Source organism: Pholcus phalangioides, unplaced genomic scaffold (assembly GCF_987345545.1).
Source record: "Pholcus phalangioides strain wild (caught in Gottingen) unplaced genomic scaffold, Ppha-v1.0 ptg000011l_1, whole genome shotgun sequence".
NCBI lineage: Eukaryota > Metazoa > Arthropoda > Arachnida > Araneae > Pholcidae > Pholcus > Pholcus phalangioides.
The window spans coordinates 19,889,162-19,909,942 of NW_028301604.1; the positions used below are offsets into that span (position 1 = coordinate 19,889,162).

Here is a 20,781-nt window from a genome sequence, read left to right on the forward strand (position 1 = left end):
CTGTTTGATTTAACATTGTTTCTGAAAGATCGTTTAAAAACGCAATGAATTGCATTTTACCAATTTGGCTCTCCTCACCGAAAACCTACGTGCGAGCGGCAGTTTCCGTAACGCGATGGAAACAAACCTTTAGGGATGGCGACGTAAATTTATCCTACAGTGCACCGCAAGCTGGCATGACAACGTAATATTCCTAATAGGTAGAGATCTGGTGCCCTGGGTTTACCATTTACTTTCAAAATTATAGGAACACTGGCTTCCGGGTGACGGAGTTTTAGTTTCTAGCGGCGGCCCTACCCTTCAGACTCTTGCAATCCTAAGGGCAGGGCCGCATCTTTTGCATATTAATCCACAGGTTTTACTTTTGATAAAGTACCGACCGAAACGTGTCAAACTAGTCCCAGAAATAAGAATAAGCATACAAGAGACAAAACAATTTACTGAATTGGAGCTTTTATTTCAAAGAAAAAACCGGGGGGGAAAGAAATCATCTTAAAGCTTTCAAGAATGTACTAGCACTAATGATTTGATTTATCCAGTCCATGAAGGCAGATATTTTAACATATATACTAGGAACATAATCGTGTTTACATCCCAAACTCCAAGAAACCATACCAGACAGCTCGTAGACTCCATCGTTATCACAGACTAGTGGGCCTCCTGCATCACCCTGTAGGAATAAAACAAATATTTACGAAGAGTTCTATTAAGAATTGAGAGGCAAATTTGAACAAGAGGGAACCATACCTGACAAGACTCCGTGTTTCCACCTGCACAAAAGCTACTAGCTGGCAAGATGAAGACCGAAGCCAAAGCATCAGTAACATTAGCTATGCAGTCAATATCATCTATCACTGGAACTCGAGCCTCGTGTATCCTCAAAGATAAAGTACCAGCTGGGGAAGTTAAAAAGTAAAAATTAGAAGAGTTGGGGTTTTAGCTGAAAAGTATAATTACTTTACTCGGGCCAAAGAAAAATGGAAAATTTTGCAGTTAATTAAAAAGTACTTCCTGTTCGTTCTATGGACAGAAGGTAGAGATCAGGCCCGTAACTATTGAGGTCCCATGAGTCAAGATCATGGGATCGAGACCAAATGACTTCCCAGGCCCTACCAAGCAAATTCTCGAAAATCTTACCCAGATCTCGTTTTTGATAGGCCCACTCCGGGCACCAAGAGTGCTTTGCCCAAGAGTACTATTCTAGATATCCTACTTTCAATAATCTGCGAAATAAGGGGCTGTCGTCTCTCCCCCCCCCCCCCAGGTAGGCCTTGAAAGGGTTATGCTCAAGTGTCTTGAAAAGGCACGATACGGCCATAGACTTGGCAGTCTGGTCATTATTGCTGGGGTGGAAGATTTATATACATTGATCAGTCGACTCCACCTTTGACGCTGCGTATCTCCGCCCATGGCTACGGCCCCGTAGATTCTCCTCGTGTGAGCGAAAACAAGGCCATCTTTAAGTTCATGGCACAAGCTAGTTTACGTCAGTTTATACATGAAAGTACAAGAAATTCAAAATGTTCCCCGTTGGGTACATGAGCCGTTCAAGAAAATATTGAAAATTACCTCTAGTAAGAAATCCGTAACCAGTGACCGTGCACATTTTCTCGTCCATAGCTTCAGCCACTGGCAAACAAACCACGCACACGTTTCGGTTTAACTCGAAGGGAATAGAGAGCTTTATCAGTGCAATATCGTTATCCAACGACATACTGTTGTGGCTAGGATGAACGTAGATTGACTGAGCTTTACGTGTTTGACTCCGAGCGTTGTCAGCGGCACTAGTCAAATCGGATACTCCCGCTCGTATGTATACAGATTGGTCCTGACGCAGAGCTCTGAAAAGTTATAAATAATGTTTAGTCCGGTCCCACGCATCTCAAATGTGTAGCCGAAATAATTATGCATTTAGATGCAAGCACCGAGCTAGTGCTAAAATTCACTGGATAAAATTACTAAAGAACAGGGGTGAACTATTCACTAGTTTGTACAGCTGATTATTCACATAGTCGATGGCGCAGTTACTTTGACCCCAAATGCATCAGTTATTGGTTTTCTAAAAGTGAACAAATACCCCGCGGGCCTGGTCAACACCTATAACAAAGCTTCCGCATTCACCTATAGCCGTTGGATATACTGCGAAAAGGTCAAAACTTCGCATACGTCTGATTGCTATATCGAATGGCTACAGGCGATATTCAGGACCTCAGTGAAATCAAAGCTTCAGGCTTTCTGCTATAGAAAGTGTTGGCTTTGTGCAGCCGCATCTGTCGCGCGCCTCTAAGGTGGCCTTCCTTATATCGAAGGCTAATCATTAAGAGCTGACGAGGCAGTCGAAACAAATTTTAAGAGTCGTTAGAATAGCCAACGATACCCTTTTACGCCTTCGTTAAGTGGTACAATACGGGAAGGTTCTATTGCATCAATAACGGTCGCTTGCTCTTTCAAAAGATGGTTAGAAGCATTCAAATACCGACTACACCCCGAAAGATTAATCTACTTTGAATTATTTCTAAGCCTACTCTATACACTAATAAACCCCACGAATGACTGCTACAGGGCCGCAACGAGATGCTTGTTCAGCCGGGGCAAGCACGCTGTTTAAACATTACAGGGCGCACTAAGGATAGGTTAAGTTAAACCTACTGGTCCGGCTACCAGATCTGTATAGCAGTTCAAAGCAGGCTGAATTATAAAAGTAAAAACTACGTATAATCAGTAAAAACTTACCCAGTTACACAGTGTGCAGGAGTCAATATCCAAGAATTATCTATAATTGAGGCACCACAAACGTATTGATTTTGCTCATTGATAACTGCTGCCTGCAGAAATAAAAATGAGGTGAAGCGGCACACAACTAATACAAGCCAATTTAAAAAAGAAAAAAAAAAATATTCTTACTTGCCAACACCATTTTTCAATAGGTATGCGTTTTTCAGATGGAGACCCGTTATAACCAGTTATGCCACATTCTGGATGTTGATGGCTCACAGACGCTGCAAATAAAAAGTTAAAACCTAGTTAATAAAATTATTAAACTAGTTAATAACTATTAATAGTGCGTAACGTGTATTGCTCATTTAGAAAAATTACCTGCAGCTCTAAAATACGGAGAAAGAGACTTCAGATATTCTTCGTGCTCTTCTATGTCTATAAGGTTTGCGCAGCACACAAGCTTTCCTGGACATGAAAACCCATCGTATGGAGCAGAACTTCTAGTACAGGTGAACTTCAAGAAGGAAGATATGCAGGTACCAGGACATTGAGGTCTAATCATGGTTCGTTCTCCCGGAGGGATCGGATCACGTGGGAATATTTTCTCGCCTTCCTCTACCAACGCCACGTCCTGCATGTTTTCTTCCATATCGTCACTATCATCTGGCATAGAAACAATGGATTCTTCGGAAACTTCATTAGGTTCGGGACTTTCAGTAAGTTCGACTTCAGTCGGAATTTCCTGTTCTCCAGTATTTGACAGCTGATACAAGTTTCCATACGAATCTCTGAATACGGAAACTAGTCCTAACTCTGTATCAACATCTGTTACGTATGCAAAATCCGAGCTTAGGCTTTCTTCTGAAGTGATCATTGACAATGCTTTGTACTCTCCATCTTCATCCACGACATACAGTTGACCGGTTCCATCTGCCGCGAGTTCACTCAATACGGAGTCTTCAGTTACAGAAGAATCGGAGACTTCCACCTCTTTTACTTCCATGCAGCACACTGTAGATTCTTTGCAATTGATCGCTTCTGGAACTAGTTTAAGAGGAGGATGGCAGAAATACGTGGACTGTTTAGGCAAACAGTGTCCCGTACATTGAATTGGCTCTGCATCAGCAAGTTGCTTATTACAACACTTTGACTCACCTGGACAGTAGTACGAAGACAAGACTTTGTCACAAAATACTGTTAAAGAGGGATGTACGCATTTCCCAGGACACTGGCTCAAGCTGTTGAAATTTTGCTTAATCAAGTTATCGCTTATTTGGTAATCTCTCTGAATTTTTTTTGCAGCTTCTTTCGTTGCGCAGCAACTTTTATCAGGAGAGCATAAATCGTCTATGGTAATTATGAACTGACACAAACCTACGTGCTTTTTTGGAATACAAGCGCCTGGGCAACTGACGAGTTGATCTACCGCAGAAAAAGTAGGAGCAGAATCCAGAAAGAAATCTCCCATGTTTACAGCAGGATCAGCAAACTCTTGCAATTCCAAGTTACTCGTATCGTCCACTATACCATCTCCATTCATAGAATCTTTCCATTCGCTTGAGGGGATGGTAGAAAAATCAAAACCCATTTCGGTAACTCCTTCCATGCTATCCAAGCAGCATTTTGCGTCGAGACCGCAATGGGTGCCATCTAACGTAGTATTACATTCAATCTCTAGAGCAACGCATGTACCGGGACATATGGCAAGCACAGGTTCTGAAGGGAAAAAAAACTAAATGAGGAAACTCACACACAATTATATATCTAGAAAATTATTGGAAACTTCAAAACTCGTTCAAGATTAAAATTATCCCTTAATCGAGCATGTCACTTACGTTTCACTGTCGCGAGATATCTGCTATCAATAGCTGGGAAACAGCTATTGCGATATAGAATTTGGATCACAAATACCATGAAAAGTTAACATTTAATATGGCAACCCCCTTCCCCCCCCCCCAAAGCATTTAAGAAAATAATGCAAACGGTTTTCAATACTTAAATATTCTCTTCAAGGAGTTCCCTAAGTATCTCGATATCTAGCGCTATAATCTGGGATTGGTATTCTTGTTCCTGCGTACAAACATCGAAAATAATTTATAGCAGCGTGACTACAGAATGCAACCGTACAAATATATGGGGATTACTTCAAGTGAGGTAGGAAGGTTCATCGCCTTATTACACAAATGAAATTTTAATCGACACGACTACACAAATAGTCTGAATTACTGATTATCGGAGCCGATTGCGAAGATAAAATACGAAACATACAATATAAGCTTTAGATAACGCTTACAATTTTAAACTCTTCCCCCAAACAGCTTCAAGGGAAAAGAATCGGTCAAGAAACACCGGAAATTTCTATTCACTTTAGAGAGGCATTATTTTCTTCCTTACATACTATGGATATTTTCTTATACAATTTAACAAGCGCATTTAGGATTTCAATTGTTGATTGAAGTTAAAGTTCAAAGGGGAAACGCCCCCCCCCCCATTCAACTTAAGCAATTTTATTAAAAACTTACCCTTAATTAACTTCCATAAAAAATATCCTTGGGTACAGTACGATACACCATAGTTTTCAGAAACAGTTTAAAAACAATTGAACAAGTGATGACTCCCCACCCCTGGTTTTGATAAAGGAACATCAATGAATAACAGTACATGTAATGCCTGCCAATAGCTATTAAAATATTTTTAGTATAAATACAACAAAAACATTGCACGCAGAAAACTTCATAGTATTTGAAAATTAAAATTGGAACGAGTATTACTTGAAAAATTTGCGTGCACCAACCCCCTTAAAGCTTTCGGAGGGGCTCGCCCCCAACAGTGGATCGGATCATGTTAAGGAATCTTCGATAATTGATCCGGTATTCCTCTACAAATCAGATCAAACGAACTGGGGAACACAGAAATAAGTACATTTTCCGAGATTATAGAACAAGGCGGATGAGCCTCAATTGCTTATACAATTTTCTTGTTAGTGTAGTAGATATTGCCTGTATAGTGTACCTACTCTCAGATTACATTACGAAATAAAATTTTACTAATGTTTGCATTAGAGTTAAAATAATAGTATAAACCTTACCATGATCTACTCCTTGCCCCGATACAGCGCACCAACATACATAGAAATGCACAAAAATCCACAGAACGCCCAAATACATAGCGATAACTTATCACTGGCCTCAAACTCATATGACACAACAGCTTATAGCTCCGTGACTTCCACTTCCCCCAACGGGTTTTAAAGAAATGTGATGGTTGTACTGCCCATGCGCATACACCATTGCTGCATGCAAATTTTTTTTGAATCCTCTAATTCGAATTTCTATCGATATAACAATATACTACAAAAACGTAATCGTTGATATCATATATAATAACTGTTGCATTCATGTTTCTTTCTGTATAATTTCTTAGCTGTTATAGGAAGGGGGGATTTTGAATTATGTTTCATCAGTAATAAAAATTAATTCTTTCTCTGTAGTTGTTTCCTAATCGCTAATTATGCATCTAATATGTTAAAAACAGTGATCCATTCCCGATAAGAAAAAGGGAAAGTCAGTCGATTTCAGCACAATAAGCTCTTTATTCAGAGGCAGGAAGGAGCATGGGGGCCCGTGTTCCCCCCAAAAGATCACAAATTAAAAATATTTTTGTAGACAAATTAAAATATTGAAACAAAATACATTCATATACAGTCAAACTCTGTTATAACGACATCGAAGATTCTTGGTCTTGGTCTTATTATTCAGGGCTCTATGCACATCGAAGATTCCACCAATTTTTTATCTTTATAACCGAGCTGTCGCTACAACAGAAGTTTACATTTTGAAGACTCTTTTGACGAAAAATATAATCAGATGCAATCAAATACTATGGATGTAGTTTTTATTTCGTCATAATTAGGATGACCATATTTGATTGAGAAAAATACGAGAAATTGATATAATTAATACGTGACAACACCAATTCTCGCCAAACATGTTGTTTGCCATTTGTCGGCATTGCCAAATATTGCTCACAAGTAACCCCTGGCGACAGGGGCGTCGGAAGTGTTTCGAACGTGTGGGCAGTGCCGACTCAACGCATGGGCCAGCCCGAGCACGGCCCTGCCCTGGGGCCTCGAGTGCAGAGGGAGGCCTCATGCAAATTAGATCTGGTTAAAATTTACGAAATCGAACTCGTCTCTTCAGGTATGGAGCCTCAGGAAAATCACTTATCCCGGGGTCCCAAGATGCTCTTAAGACGGCCCTGCCTGTGGGTGCCTGTCTCTAGTTTCATGTAGGAAATTTTGGTTCCTGAATAAATTCTGTGGGTGCTCGGACTCATTCTATAAGAGTGGGTGCTCGAACACTCACAGCACTCTCGGCTCTGACGCCACTGCTTGGCAAAAAAAAATTCCAGTAAGTTTGCTAAAATGAATTTCACGGGAAAAAATGAAACATGGCAAATATGTGAAATTTATATTCATAGTCATTAGCATTATGACACAGTTTATATGTGCGAATTATCTTCATCCCCGATTCTAGTAAAGATTAGGAATTAAAGTAATCTTCGTTGAAAAAACGGGGCATTTTTACAAGAAAAAGTCGGGAATGTTTTGTATATTGGTCGGGGGCCGTTCAAGTATTACGCAAGCAAATTTTTAGCCATTTTTGACCCCCCCCCCCCTGTCAGCAAAATTTAGTCATCAGCTCTGCCCCTCTGAATTCTAACTTATATTTTCATAAAGGGTGGTTGCTGACGTAAGCATTATCCAAATCCCCCGCTCCCCCCTTGTCATCAAAAGTCAGCAAATCGGAGACCCCCCCCCCATCGATGACGACGTAATACTTGAACGGCCCCTCGTGTGTGTGTGTGTGTGTGTCAATGAGTAAGTCGGAGCACCAAACATGTAATACGTCTTTTTTTTCAAGGTTAGGTATAAATAGAACAGCAGACGAGAGAACATTCCCTGAGTGTGATCAGCTATATTCTCAGATATTTCTTCGGAAAACGTCATTGGAACGAATTCAAAGACGAAAAATTTGTCGTTGTATCCGAAATAGTTGCTTGTCATCGACATTATAAACAAGGTTCATTAACATTGTTCCCTATGACCGCCAGACTGCCAATTTTTAACGTTATAGCTGAAGTGTCGTTACAACCGAGTTTGACTGTACTATCTGTTAATTTGTGTCAATTTAAAATTCTTTTTGAATTTTAGCAATCGAAAATTTCTTTAGAAGGAATACTTGTGGCCTCCCCCAAACCCGGTATGCCCCCTCAAAAGGTCGATTCTACATGCTCTCCCACCCCCGTGTCTTTTCATCAATATATTTTTAACATAATTCCATTTTAGTTTGCTAAAAAAATTTATATACGAGTGCATACATAAAAATTCAAAAACATCATTAATTTTTCCGCAGAACAATTTGGTTTATCACGAAATTTCGATGGAAATTCCGATCCCTGTATATACTATACCCGGCTTTCAATTCTACTCCTATTTCAGTTCGAAATAAATTTCATGATTAAGATGGATATTTTAAATTAAAATGATGTAACCACGTTTGTATTGTGTTTACGCACACTTGCCTTATTGATTGATAAGGACTTATGCTTAATCAAAATTATTTTTATTTATTTCGATACATTCGCATTTCTTTTTATTAGTGTATTTTTTATAAATTTTCCTTTTATATTCGTACATTTAAAAAAATTGTAATTTACTTTGTTGTCATTCATTTTTTTCGTAAAACTTTGTCCACGTCTGCAAACGTTGTTATAAATCATTTGGAGTGAAATAATCTATACTATTTTCGGTGTATCTAAATCCTTAAAATTGCACAAATCCTTCTTTCATCCCGAGCCTGTTCCTCATAAGTTCGGGCCCTTTGTATATAGTATCCTTTCAGGCGGAGGCATACGCAGGGGGAAGAGGACATATGGGTCGTGCCCATGGGCCCCACATCCTGGAGCACGACTCCCAGGCTGGGATCTTTTACGCCTCCCCCCCCCCCCGGTCAGACTTTGCATGGGCCCTTCTATAATTAATTTATAAATTTATAGAGTGAAAAACAAAAAGTAATGAGAATTGTTCCGGCCCCTAGGGCTAGAGACTTGTCAGCCCCGCCCTTGTGGGGGGGGGGCCATGACCATGCTTAAAATAAAAAATGCTGATAATTTCGGGGCCCTAAAAAATTGTGGACCCTGGGCACGTGCCCTGTTTGCCCATGCGAAAAATAGGCCCTGCGTTCATCCAATTCAGCATCTGATATCCACGAAAACAAACATGTCACGTAGATCTATTTCGTACAGTTTCGTTTAACAGCGATTGTTTAATTGAGTGTTATTCGAGTTCTTGTCGTACTTTAGCATTTCGACTCATAACTGATGTGACCCAAAATTGTTATTATGTTACAGTGCATTCAGTAGTAACTTCTAGGAGTGATCAAGTTATTACTATTCATCGCCTGGCGGTCGTATGGCTAGTCACCATCCTCTGGTTCAACCAACTTGGATTTTAATCCCGTTAAATAGTAAAGATGCATTGCCATTAGGAATCGGCTTTAACTGCGGTGCCGTCGTAACGCATGCAACCCCGGCACGGGCGCTCAAGTATAGAGGGGGGGGGGGGGCTTATGATAATGAGATCTGGTTATAATTTTCGACAGTAAGTACTATGTAAATTGGTACGCTGGTATTTTTAGCCAGGTGGGTCCTCAGAAAAATCACTTTGACGGGGTGGCCTACAATGCTCTTAAGACAGTCCGGTTGAACTGTAGATTCTGGCCATAAAATGACACGAATGCTTCGTGTGCATAAAATGACTGTCATGCCAAAGAAATCAAATAACAACTATTGAGCAATAAAATTCGGAAATGACTTGTATCAATTGGCTTCGCTAATCCAATTTTAGATGAGAAAATGGGGCTTTTTTTTTCCAATAGGCATCATATATAATCACAATTATCAATGGGGGCTGAGGGACAAACACAAGATGATCGTCATTGAATTCAATGTTACAATTGCAGACTGAACTCCGCAAATACTGAAATTTCTTGTGGTTTCTGCCCATAATTTTACTTTTAAAATTATTAATATTTTCGATTTTAGGTTTTTGCAGATCAAAATTGCCAATATAGTAGAGAAAATTGAACAAAAACTGAAAAGCTGACGCTGTACTTTTGAATTGAAATCTACACGCAATAACACATCATTTCAACTTTTTTTATATTTGATATTTTATTCAATTTTCAAATTGAAATGTGCAATTTATGGCTCCACATCCTAGATCGGGGCCCCTAGGACTAGATTTTTAGTGGGTCCTTTATGTTGATTTTCTAGTGAATATATTGTTCCGGTGTCGATGACCATCCGGCAAGGAAATCCGTCAATGTCACCTTCCACGTACATTCCATGGTCCCCGCCGCTCAGCTGCGAGATATGGTAGACACTTGATGGGACATCTCTTCCTTGCAGCGACCTCCGCCCCGCGAGGGAGCCGCGTTTCAGTTTAACGGCTCGGAGCTCCGGGAGGTGTCCCCTCTCTTGGGAACTGTCATGGGGCAGGATCTTCGCAGGTGGCCAGCCTCGTTGCACCTCCAGCACACCAAGAGCTTGTCTTTCCGTTTTTCACGGTCATCAATGGCACTTTTCAGGAATTCTTTCAATTCCCTGATGATGACTGCCGTAGCGTCCTCCGCAACAGCACCGCGGACCATTCGTCGCTCGCGTCTGGAAGCTTGATGGGCTGCTTCATGGCGTAGACGAGGACACTTTTCACGTCTTTGTATTCCCCCAGACGCAAAGCCTGCTGGATGTCGGGGTCCTTGACGGAGTCGACGAAGCATTACAGAGTCAATCCATCTCTGTAATACGCCAACTGCGAAAGTCTTTCGATGTCCATAGCCAGTTCTTGCAACGTTTCCCCAGCCTTCTGCTGCGGGGTCTTAAGTTGCAGCCGGTGGAAGTCCTTGAAGTAGTTTTCTCCAAATCTCAGCTCAAACACGTTTGTTAGGGCCTCGTAGCTGGATCGGTTCTCGGCGGCGAGTGTCTGAAGCACCTCGGCGGCTTCACCTCGGAGTGCGGCGGCTAGGTGGACGGCCTTGAGTACACAGTCCCATCCGTTCGCTGAGGCGATCAACTCAAATTGGGTCCTGTAGATCGACCACGATGTCCTTCCGTCATATGTCGAGGCCGATTGACTTCAGTTATGGCTAGCGGGACCTGGTGAGCGTCCGCGGAGAAAGTAGGCTCCTGAATTTTCTTTTCCAGGTCTTGTATTCTCTTTGAGAGCTTCTCATCGATCGCAATCACTTGTTCTGTGATAGAGTTCATCTCCTCGGCCATACTGTCCCCTCTACTTTCAACGACAGCGATATCCCCCTTCACTCCGGCAATAGCGCTGGCGATGTCATTCTTCACGGCGGCGACATCTTCCTTTACTCCAGCAATAGAGTTGGTGACATCCTCTTTAACGGCTGCGCCCGTGACCTCTATCTTGTCATTAACGGCGACGATGGAGGTATTGACATCATTTTTGACTTCGGCGATGGAGGAGTTTATCTCGTTCACAATGCCCAATTTCATCTGGCCCATAACAGACATCAGTTGATTCAGCTGTTCTCGCATCTCGTCCATGTCCATCCTTGTCTTCTTCATGCAAATCTTGAATTATCACACTTCTGACACCAAATTGTTCCGGTGTCGATGACCATCCGGCAAGGAAATCCGTCAATGTCACCTTCCACGTACATTCCATGGTCTCCGCCGCTCAGCTGCGAGATATTGTAGACACTTCATGGGGCATCTCCTCCTTGCAGCGACCTCCGCCCCGCGAGGTGGTCGCGTTTCAGTTTAACGACTCTGAGCAGTGGATCACTCGGCTCGCGAATCGATGAAGAACGCAGCCATTTGTGTTACTTAGTGTGAATTGCAGGACACATTGAGCATTGACTTTTCGAACGTGCATAGCGGCCTCGGGTTGCTGCACGGGGCCTCGCCTGTCTGAGGGTCGGATAATGTTACGAACGCATAGATGGCGCAATTCTTTATCGCAATCTTCCGTTGGCAATGAGAATTGATACCGGTTTCGGTCCATCGGAAAAAGATGCGAATGGCTGAGAACTAGCGGAAGGTGGGAAGAACATTCTAGAAAGTCCCGCCCCTCCAAAGAATGGTTCAACACCCCCTCCAGACAATCCATACGGTGACGCCACCGACTAGGAAACTGTAAAATATAATTTTGTAGAACATTCTATTTCTTGAAGAATCCGGGTTATAAATAGCGTGCCGCTCACAAGATGGCAGACTCAAGGAGATTCCTGAATAGAGAGAGATTCGATGAACAGTCAGTTGTGTTTAAACTTTGCGAGAAAGTTGTTAGCTTTCTGATTAGGTTGTAAATACGTGTATAAATAGCTGTTCTGTAAATAAATCTGTGTTTGTCCGTTGAATCGCTTCTTGTTTTTGCAACCTCGAAGTCTTGTGGAAAATTATCCGGAACAATTTGGTGTCAGAAGTGGGATAATTTAAGACTTCCATGAAGACAAGAAGAATGCACATGGACGAGATGCGAGAACAGCTGAACCAATTGATGAAAGTTATGGGCCAGATGAAATCGGACATCGTCGAAGAGATGAACAAATCCATCGCTGGAGTAAAGGAAGATATCCTCATCTCCATTGCTGCTGTCAGAGATTCCATTGCCCCGTCAGAGAGCTAACAACTTTCTCGCAAAGTTCAATCACAACTGAGTTTTCATCCAGTCTCTCTCTCTTATTCTTTCTAAAATCTCCTTGAGCCTGCCATCTTGTCAGCGCCACACTATTTATAACCCTGGTGGAAACTTCGAGAAAAAGAATGTTCTACAAAATTCTATTTTACAGTTCCAAGTTAGCGGCGCCACCGTATGGAGGTGTTGGAACTACTGTTTCGAGGGGCGGGACCTTCTAGAATGTTCTTCCAGCCCTCCGCTAGTTCTCAGCCAATCGCATCACTCTCCGATAAACCGAAACCTGCATCAACTCCCGTTGTTAACAGAAGACCACGATAAAGGATTGCGTCATCTATCGTTTATAGTTCGTAACAATATTGTGTAAAAAATTTAAAATACAGGTTGCATAGGTAACAGGATGCATGGGATTTTATTGTCGAATAGTTGATCCTAGAGGCATACTTCCAATTAGAAAAAGTATCCAAATTACGTGTAGTACTCCGATATGTCATTCATGTTGCAAGGGGTATATATAGTTATTAAAATAAAAAAAATTGACTTTCTATAAGAAGAAACCCTGTGCTCAAAAACCCAATTAGAAAGTTGTTGCCTTGTCTCTCCTCACACAAAACGCCCAACGAAAAAAAAAATTCCCCCCCCCCCACCCCCATGTAGCGGGTTGCTGATGCTTTTTTAAGCATCAATGCTTAATCGATATTAAGACATTAATGCTGTTTTTTTTTCCCCAACTTTTCTCTATTTTTCGAATTCGAATATCTCAGTGAATATTGCACTTAGAAACGTGGAATTTTGTTTTCTTAGCATCAGGAGAGACAAGGCAACAACTTCCTAACTGGGTTTTTGAGCACAGGGTGTCTATATAAAAAGTTAATTTTTTTTTTTAATTTTAATTACTATGCAATCCCTTGCAATATAAATGACATATATGAGTACTACACGTTATTTGGATGCTTTTTCTAATTAGAAGTGTGCTTCTAGGATCAACTGCTTGCCAGTAAAATGCCACGCGCCCTGTTACCTATGCCTCCTGTATATACTGTATAAAGATGCCTTGAGAGAAAAATTCCTAACGAGCTCATCGAGACGCGTCGAACTGGTTTTCTGTTCAATGTGATGTCAAAGTGACATCTAATCGTTAAAAAAATTGCATAGGTGCCAGTCATTGGGTGTAGCGATAATCCTGTCGTCACGCTGCGCATTAATGGCGGATTACCTGCATTTATCCAGCAGCTATAGTCATATGTTACAAAGACCGAGGTTCGATTTCTATGACTGTATAGTACTATTGGTCGGCTGAAGATGATTTTGTTTATGGTTTTCCAAACTCTTTCGAGGAGCAAATGCGAGCTTGTTTCCCCTTAGAAAAAGTTTCGTTGCAACAATCGGTAGACAACTAAATGATTGCATTAAATATTTCAATATTATTCGTTAATTCACTCAATACTGATCTGGATAATAGATGGCAGGCAGCATCTACTAATTACCCCACTGTTTTCTGTGGTCAAGGCCGCAACTAGGGGGGAGCAGACGGGTCTCGTGCCCTGGCCCTGGATCAGAGGGGGCGCAAATTTTATTCTCAAACCTCTCCTTCAACATTACAAGAGGGCGCCAAAATGCGCATTTGCCCCGGGTGACCAAGCATCTAATTGCGGCCCTGTCTGTGGTTTCCAACTTCGAGGTGCGAATCAGAGCCGATCTTTCCGTTAAAAATCTCTCCACGCCTACAATGATGCAAATATTCAATCTTTACACTCACTCACTTCATTTCTGAAATATATATGGCAGCACTGAAAAATCATGCACAACACTGTATACACACTCAGACTGTTAGGTACATGCACTCACACTTCTGGCACAACTCACTTGGTAGTATATTGCCCATGGCGATTGACCGGAGTTGTGCTCGGTTTGTAAGGAAAGAAAAGAAAGCACCTACTAATTAGTGCTCATCAATTTATCCAGCGGCCACATTTATAGAGCATTTGAAGCAGTGGTACACAGTGTTTTCAGTCTCTGGGCCAGACATGCGAGATTATTACTACTCGTGGGCCAAGAACTGGTGTAGAGTTGTCGTGTTGGGTGGGTTATTTTATTTACCGTACATTTTTCTGCTGGCCGTAGGTTGTGCGCCAATGCTATAATAGGTATTTTCAATAGCTTTACTCCAAGTAAAGTAAAATTATTTAAACGTCCGAACATCGAAAGCGTATTCAGGATTTTACCACCCATGTTCCCTCTAAGCTGCGTACGCACGTGATCACGCACACAGTTTTTGCCGCGCAGAAGAAATTTAATGTATTATACAGGGTGGTTATAATTAAACTGACCTATGTATGACTCAGACCTATGTAGTGACTGTTCCGGTCGACGTATTTCATTGAAACTTGATATGGTATACAGAGGTTCTCTATGGACAACTGTAAAAAGAAAATTGCAATAAAAAACAATTGTTAAATTTTTTACTACTAGGTGGAAAAGTGCCTCTTTTTTTATTGCAGTTTTGTTTTTCCTATGGTCCATATAACGTACGCATCATGTTTCAACGAAATACATCCACTAGAACAGGCGCTAACTAAGTCTGAGTAGTTTTAGTTTAATCAAACCAACCTGTACATGGTAAAATGTTGTTTTGTGATTCCGCGCGGAGCAACAACAATGAATTAATGAATGCCAGGGGCTCTGCCACCGGACTTATCCCGTTGCCGAGATCTCTTCCAGCCCAGCTTCGTGGCAGAGTCTGGAACAAAGAGAGTGCACCTAACAGTCTGAGTGTGTAGCTAATGTTGTGTCTGATATTTCAGTGCTGCCATCCATACTTCAAATAGTGAGTGAAGTGTAATGACTGAATATTTGTAACGTTGCAGGCCTGTTGCTCTCTGTGGTGAGACTTTTTAACGGGGAGATCGGCTCGCATTCGCTCCTTCAAGTTGGGAACCACAGAAAACAAACTTCAGCCGACCACCACTGTGGTGCCGGTGGGGTTGCTGCTGCAACAACAGCCCGAAGGTGAAACAAAAATGTTAGAGGTAGGCTGACCATATTTCCTCGAGAGAAATACGGGAAATTGGGATTCAAAATACGGAACATATCCAATTATCGCCAAAAACGAGGCCAAAACTAAACAAAGTTGCCAAATATTAGTGAAATTACGAAAAAATCACAGTTGCGGAAAATGAAGAATTACTGCAAATTACAGTGGATTAAAATGAATTCCACGAAAAAAAAGTTCAAGACAAATGTGGGAGATTAGTATTCTTATGCATAGTTGTAATTATCATAATTTAATTTATGAGTTGAAAAATAATTTCAATCTTTGACTTCAATAAAGAATAAGAATTCAATTAGGCTTCGTGTAAAAAACGGGAAAAACCGGAACACTTTTGCCAAAAAGTCGGGACGACCAGAAAAACCAAAAATACCGGGACTGTCCCGAGAAATACGGGACGTATGGTCACCTTAGTTACATGGCATATTACTTGTGGCACAATTTGAAATTTGCCTCTCTATTCCCTATATATATGTTCCACTCTAATTTTTTTTCTATCAACCATTCCTCAAATTTTCCGTCCATCCGAATTTACCATCCTTGGAATTAATTTTTATGGGACCTAAGGCTATGAACATAATGCACGCCGTTTCCGATACTGGAAATCGGCGTCGTTACTGGTTGATTAAAAACCCGAATTTCAAGTTTTCTAGTGTTCAGGTTTGGAATAATGAACGGAAAAAATTTCTTGGGATTTCCGATTCCGGCAATCGGTGCCACTCGAACTAAGGCAACTGGGATAGGGCTACATGCAGTGGCTATAACTCGGACTAATCCAAATGATAAAACGCACCGTTCATTTGCATAGCGTGTTGAAGCTTTGCGCGAGCCGCTTTACGAAAAATCGCTAGACGCATTTGTAACAGCCACAAGAAACGTCGGTCTGTATATTAACTCAAGTAAAAGTAAAAGCTTGAGCATAGTCAGAGATGGCAAGAAACAGCGCGTAATGGTGGATAAAAATAGAGTTTTTCTTGTTGATGGAGCCAGAATATCGGCTTTGGGACCTAGTGAACAGTTTAAGTATCTGGCTATAGAGTTTGGCTCGAGGGGTTCTGTCCCCTTTAGATCAGCTGAGTTGGATAGTGTCCTTGGTCGTATTTCTAGGGCTCCGCTAAGCCACAACAGCGCATGTTCTTCCTTTGTAAACACATTATACCTGCATATTTCCACCAACTCTTTGTGGGTGGGTCGAACGTCGGACGGCTTGAACGTTTTGACAGAATATGCAGGCACTATGTCAGGAAATGAGTGCGTTTGCCCCATAGCTGTGCCAAAGCACTTATACATGCTCCAACTCGATGTGGGGGGGTTGGGCATTCCTTGCGTTAGAATTAAAATCCCACACCTAGTGTTCGCACGCTTGAAAGGGATGAGTCCCGAATTACTGGAGTTCTATAGTTTAGAAATTGACAGATATACAAGATTAGCTACTTTCGAAAATTATTTTGTTCGTTCTTCGCATTGTGAAGCGACCTATTGGTCCAGGATCTTGAAATGTCAGGTCGATGCTAGTAGCTTGTCTGAGGCCAACAGGGTTCCTCAGTGTCATTCGTGGAAAACCGATGGGTCTGCATTTCTCACTGGCAGGGAGTTCGTGCAATCTGTAAGGCTTGTCACGGGCTCCCTTCCGGTGTGATCTCGGACCCAGAGGGGAAAATCAGGCGAGAGGAATTGTAGGGAAGGATGCCAGGAAAATGAAACATTGAACCACGTACTGCAGGTTTGTCCGCGTAGTCACGGTGCCCGTATAAAATAGCCCGATGGTGTTGTAAATTACTTGGCGAGGGCCTGTCGGCAGAGGGGCTTTGTGGTGGAAGTCGAGCCTCGGTTTAAAACCGGTAATACAATTGCTAAACCGGATCTTCTTGTTACGAAGGGTAACGATTGTTTTGTTATCGATGCCCAGATAGTAAATGACCAATACCCACTTGATTTGGCGGATAAAAATGAAATAAAGAAATATGAGAACAATTCTGAACTGATTGCTCAGCTGCCTCCCGGGGTTAGGGTCCTGGCTTGTACCTTCAATTGGAAAGGAGTTTTCTCTGAACAATCAAGTAGGCATTTACTGGAGGCAAGTCTGATCCGCAAGAGTGACCTGAAGATATTATCTTCAAGAGTTATTACAAGCGGCTGCGCAATCTTTGCGATCTGGTCAAGATCTACGGGGACTGGTGCCAAAAGAAAGAGACAGTGAGAGAACTAGATATCCCAAGATGCCTGAGGGACAATGTGACGCGGGCGGTGGAATCATCTGTTGTTGTACCCCAGATGGGGCAAATCTCCTTTTGTTTCGGTTTGTTGTTGATGTAATATTTTTTTAGATGGAGAAATAATAAAATTTTAAAAAAAATAGTGGGAATCATCGTAAACCAAGAAGAGACGTGATTGGCTAAAATCGTGTAACCGCGGAATAGCGGTGCATTTGCGAAATTAGCTTACAGCACATCTTTCTGTTGAATTTCAATGAGGCTTTCCACATTAACGTCATAATCATCATCAGCATCACTTTGAGGGGCACGCATAGGATCTTCTCATAGAAATAAATGTTAAAAGTTCCGATTTTATTGTGGAACTGAGGAAATTAATTTGAGTTTTTCGACACGTGAATAATTTTAAAAATTGAATTGAACTCCCAATTTATGAAATATTTAATTTTCTTAGAGATGGGAAGCTGAGAAAATGAAATATAAAATAATAACCTGGATCTACTTTTGAGTTGGATATTTTAGAGAAGAAATAGAGAACTCTTATATATATTTCTTCTCGATGTTGGATATGCATGCAATACATAATAGTTTCAACTTTTTATTTGTATTTTATCAAGTATGAACAAGAAAATTTACATCGCTATTAATGTTTTAATACTCAACTAGAAAAATTCACATCGTTTAAGATCTTTCCATATTCATAATAGCTTATAGATTGCACTGAAGAAATTGTGTAGATTTAATCAAAGCATTTGCCGACTCAAAAACACAGATGAACACGCAGGGCCGCCGTGGGACGATAGCAGCGAAGCCTTGTCACGGATGTCGAGACGGAAGAGGAGTGATACTTGAAATACCGCCCTTACTTTGCCGAGTGGTGATGTGCCCGGGGGTTGGGGTTTTGGTTGTGAGGGGGGGGGGTTGTGGCTGTGCTGCTTGGGGGTTGGCGGGAGGGTGTCCCGGGAGTGTTGATCTGGCGGGGGTTTTCTTTCCCGGCTTGTATACCGGTCTGAGTTCTCTCTGGCGCGCCCACGATCTCACGATCAATGAGCTTATATCGCAGTAGCGACAGAGCCTGGGTGCTCGATTTTAAACTAAACTAAACACAGATGAACACCTCGGACTTAAATAAAAATTTGGAATGATCTAACGCTTATCTTGACATAAAAAAGAAAAGAAATCGATTCATTTCTACGTTTCTTTTACCCATTTTTGATTGACTTTGTACTTTAGATTTGTTTTTCGTCCATGAGCTTGACGCAAATCCCCATGTTGGTTGCATAGGCCCTAGGATACGGATTTGTATACAGTATAATACTAATTATTGAGGAAGAAAAAAAAAGAGAAAAGAAAAATACAATATATATACATGCAGTATTCTACTCAAGGGATCGCTTGATCCGTCCAGAGTATACAAACAAATTTCCTCAAACCTTTGACCGAAGAAGGAAAAATATGACGTGATCCAAAAATCCTCATGATGTTGCTTAGCAATACCATGGTGGCCATATTTCATCGAAAAATAATGATTCCACTTTCGTCAAAATACAGGATATCATTGGTCTCCCCTAAGCAATTCAGCGGAACCTCCCAATAACACCAACAACTCCCAATAACTTGATGGATAGTAAAATACATCGCGAAATCCGTTGACGTAATTTGAAAAAGTATGCATTAACGGAAATTGTCCGCTAACGGGATGTGTCTGCTATGGGTGGCTCCACTGTACCATTAAAATTTTTGCTGTTAATTCAGCAACATCTGCTTATAGTTTCAAGCGTCGCTGGACAGATGGATTCAGTGAGCTGTATATATAGGCTAACCATATTTCCTTGGGAAAACGGGATATTTGGTTCGCAAATACGAGAAAATAGAGGACATTGCCAATTGTTGCCATACAGTTGCCAAATTACGACAAAATTGCCAATTACGGCACAAAGCTAACCAAAACTTTCTAAAATACCACAAACAGCTGATTTAAATCCCCAAGTTTGAAAAAATTTTCAGAATAAGTTCATTTGTGTCGATTCGAGAATTCCGAATACAGTATTTTGTTTCTCATTAACTGTGTGTGTGATTCAAAGTTTTTTTCCATTCCCCTTCCCAACCCCTTTCCCTCAAGTGGAGGAAAACACCTTAGAGGAAAAATAGATTATATTTCTCCTCAATGAAAAACACTGCTACAAGAACATTTCGATATTTGTTTACATTTTTACATTGTGTTCTGGATGTGTTTACTCTGCAAATAATCATATTAAAAAAATGGATATTCGGTGAAATTCACAGGCCACACGTTTGTTCTTATGGTGAATTCGAATGGTAATGTGTTGATTTTGTTTGTTGGTAACATGTGAAAAAAGCCGACATTACAAGGCTGATAATGTTATTATGTTTTCATCTTCTTTACACTCACTTGAATTTAATTTTTGTTGCAAATACATGTAGCGCACATATCATGTAAGGGTAAAATAATTAATTAGTTTAATGAAGAAAAGTTATAATTTTCTTCATAATCATTAAAATTTCCAACTGCATTTGGGAATTGTGCAGAATAGCCGGTAAAAATTATAAATGTTGTAAAAGTTAATCAAACTTTCTTTATCGAGACGATCGGTGATTATGCACATGCTTATAACCACCGATGTATCGCTTTTATTACAGATAGGAACCTAATAGGAATATAACAACTGTACAACCGTCGTTTAAATGAGGTCCTACTCTTAGAGAAGAAATAAAGAATTATATTTCTTCTCAATGGTCCTACTGCATATCGTACCACCCCATTAACGGACACTCCGTTATCGGACAAAAATTTTTGCTCCCATGGGTGAACGTTATCGAGAGGTTCCACAGTATAAAAAAATAAACAATTCTTTCTGGTATAATACAGGAGGTACATTAAAATTCAAATTCAAAGTTTTCGGCCAAAAAAACCCGAAAACTTGGAATTTTAATTTTAATTTACATGTCCACGAAAGCCTTTTTTGTTTGATAGGAGGTATGGTCAACACGATAACTGTTATCAAAAGCGCAAAATGCTAGTTTTGTGGCCGCTACTTTTATTTATTCGGTCAGTC

At 40.9% G+C, this 20,781-nt stretch overlaps 1 protein-coding gene and 1 non-coding gene across 2 annotated transcripts; one reads left to right on the forward strand and one right to left on the reverse strand.

Annotated features, from left to right (window-relative positions):
• Window positions 1-437: 437 nt before the first annotated feature.
• Window positions 438-5,930, reverse strand: LOC149080190 (uncharacterized). Its single transcript, XM_089239234.1, has 7 exons — window positions 5,807-5,930; window positions 3,097-4,434; window positions 2,905-2,999; window positions 2,734-2,825; window positions 1,570-1,841; window positions 748-896; window positions 438-670 (listed from the first exon to the last, which is right to left on the reverse strand). Exons 1-7 carry the CDS (start codon window positions 5,883-5,885, stop codon window positions 488-490), a joined length of 2,208 nt encoding a protein of 735 aa, XP_089095360.1. The 5' UTR covers window positions 5,886-5,930; the 3' UTR covers window positions 438-487.
• A 5,640-nt stretch (window positions 5,931-11,570) lies between these two features.
• Window positions 11,571-11,725, forward strand: LOC149080191 (5.8S ribosomal RNA). The gene has a single exon (XR_016193621.1). It is a non-coding gene; the product is annotated as a 5.8S ribosomal RNA (ribosomal RNA).
• Window positions 11,726-20,781: the final 9,056 nt, after the last annotated feature.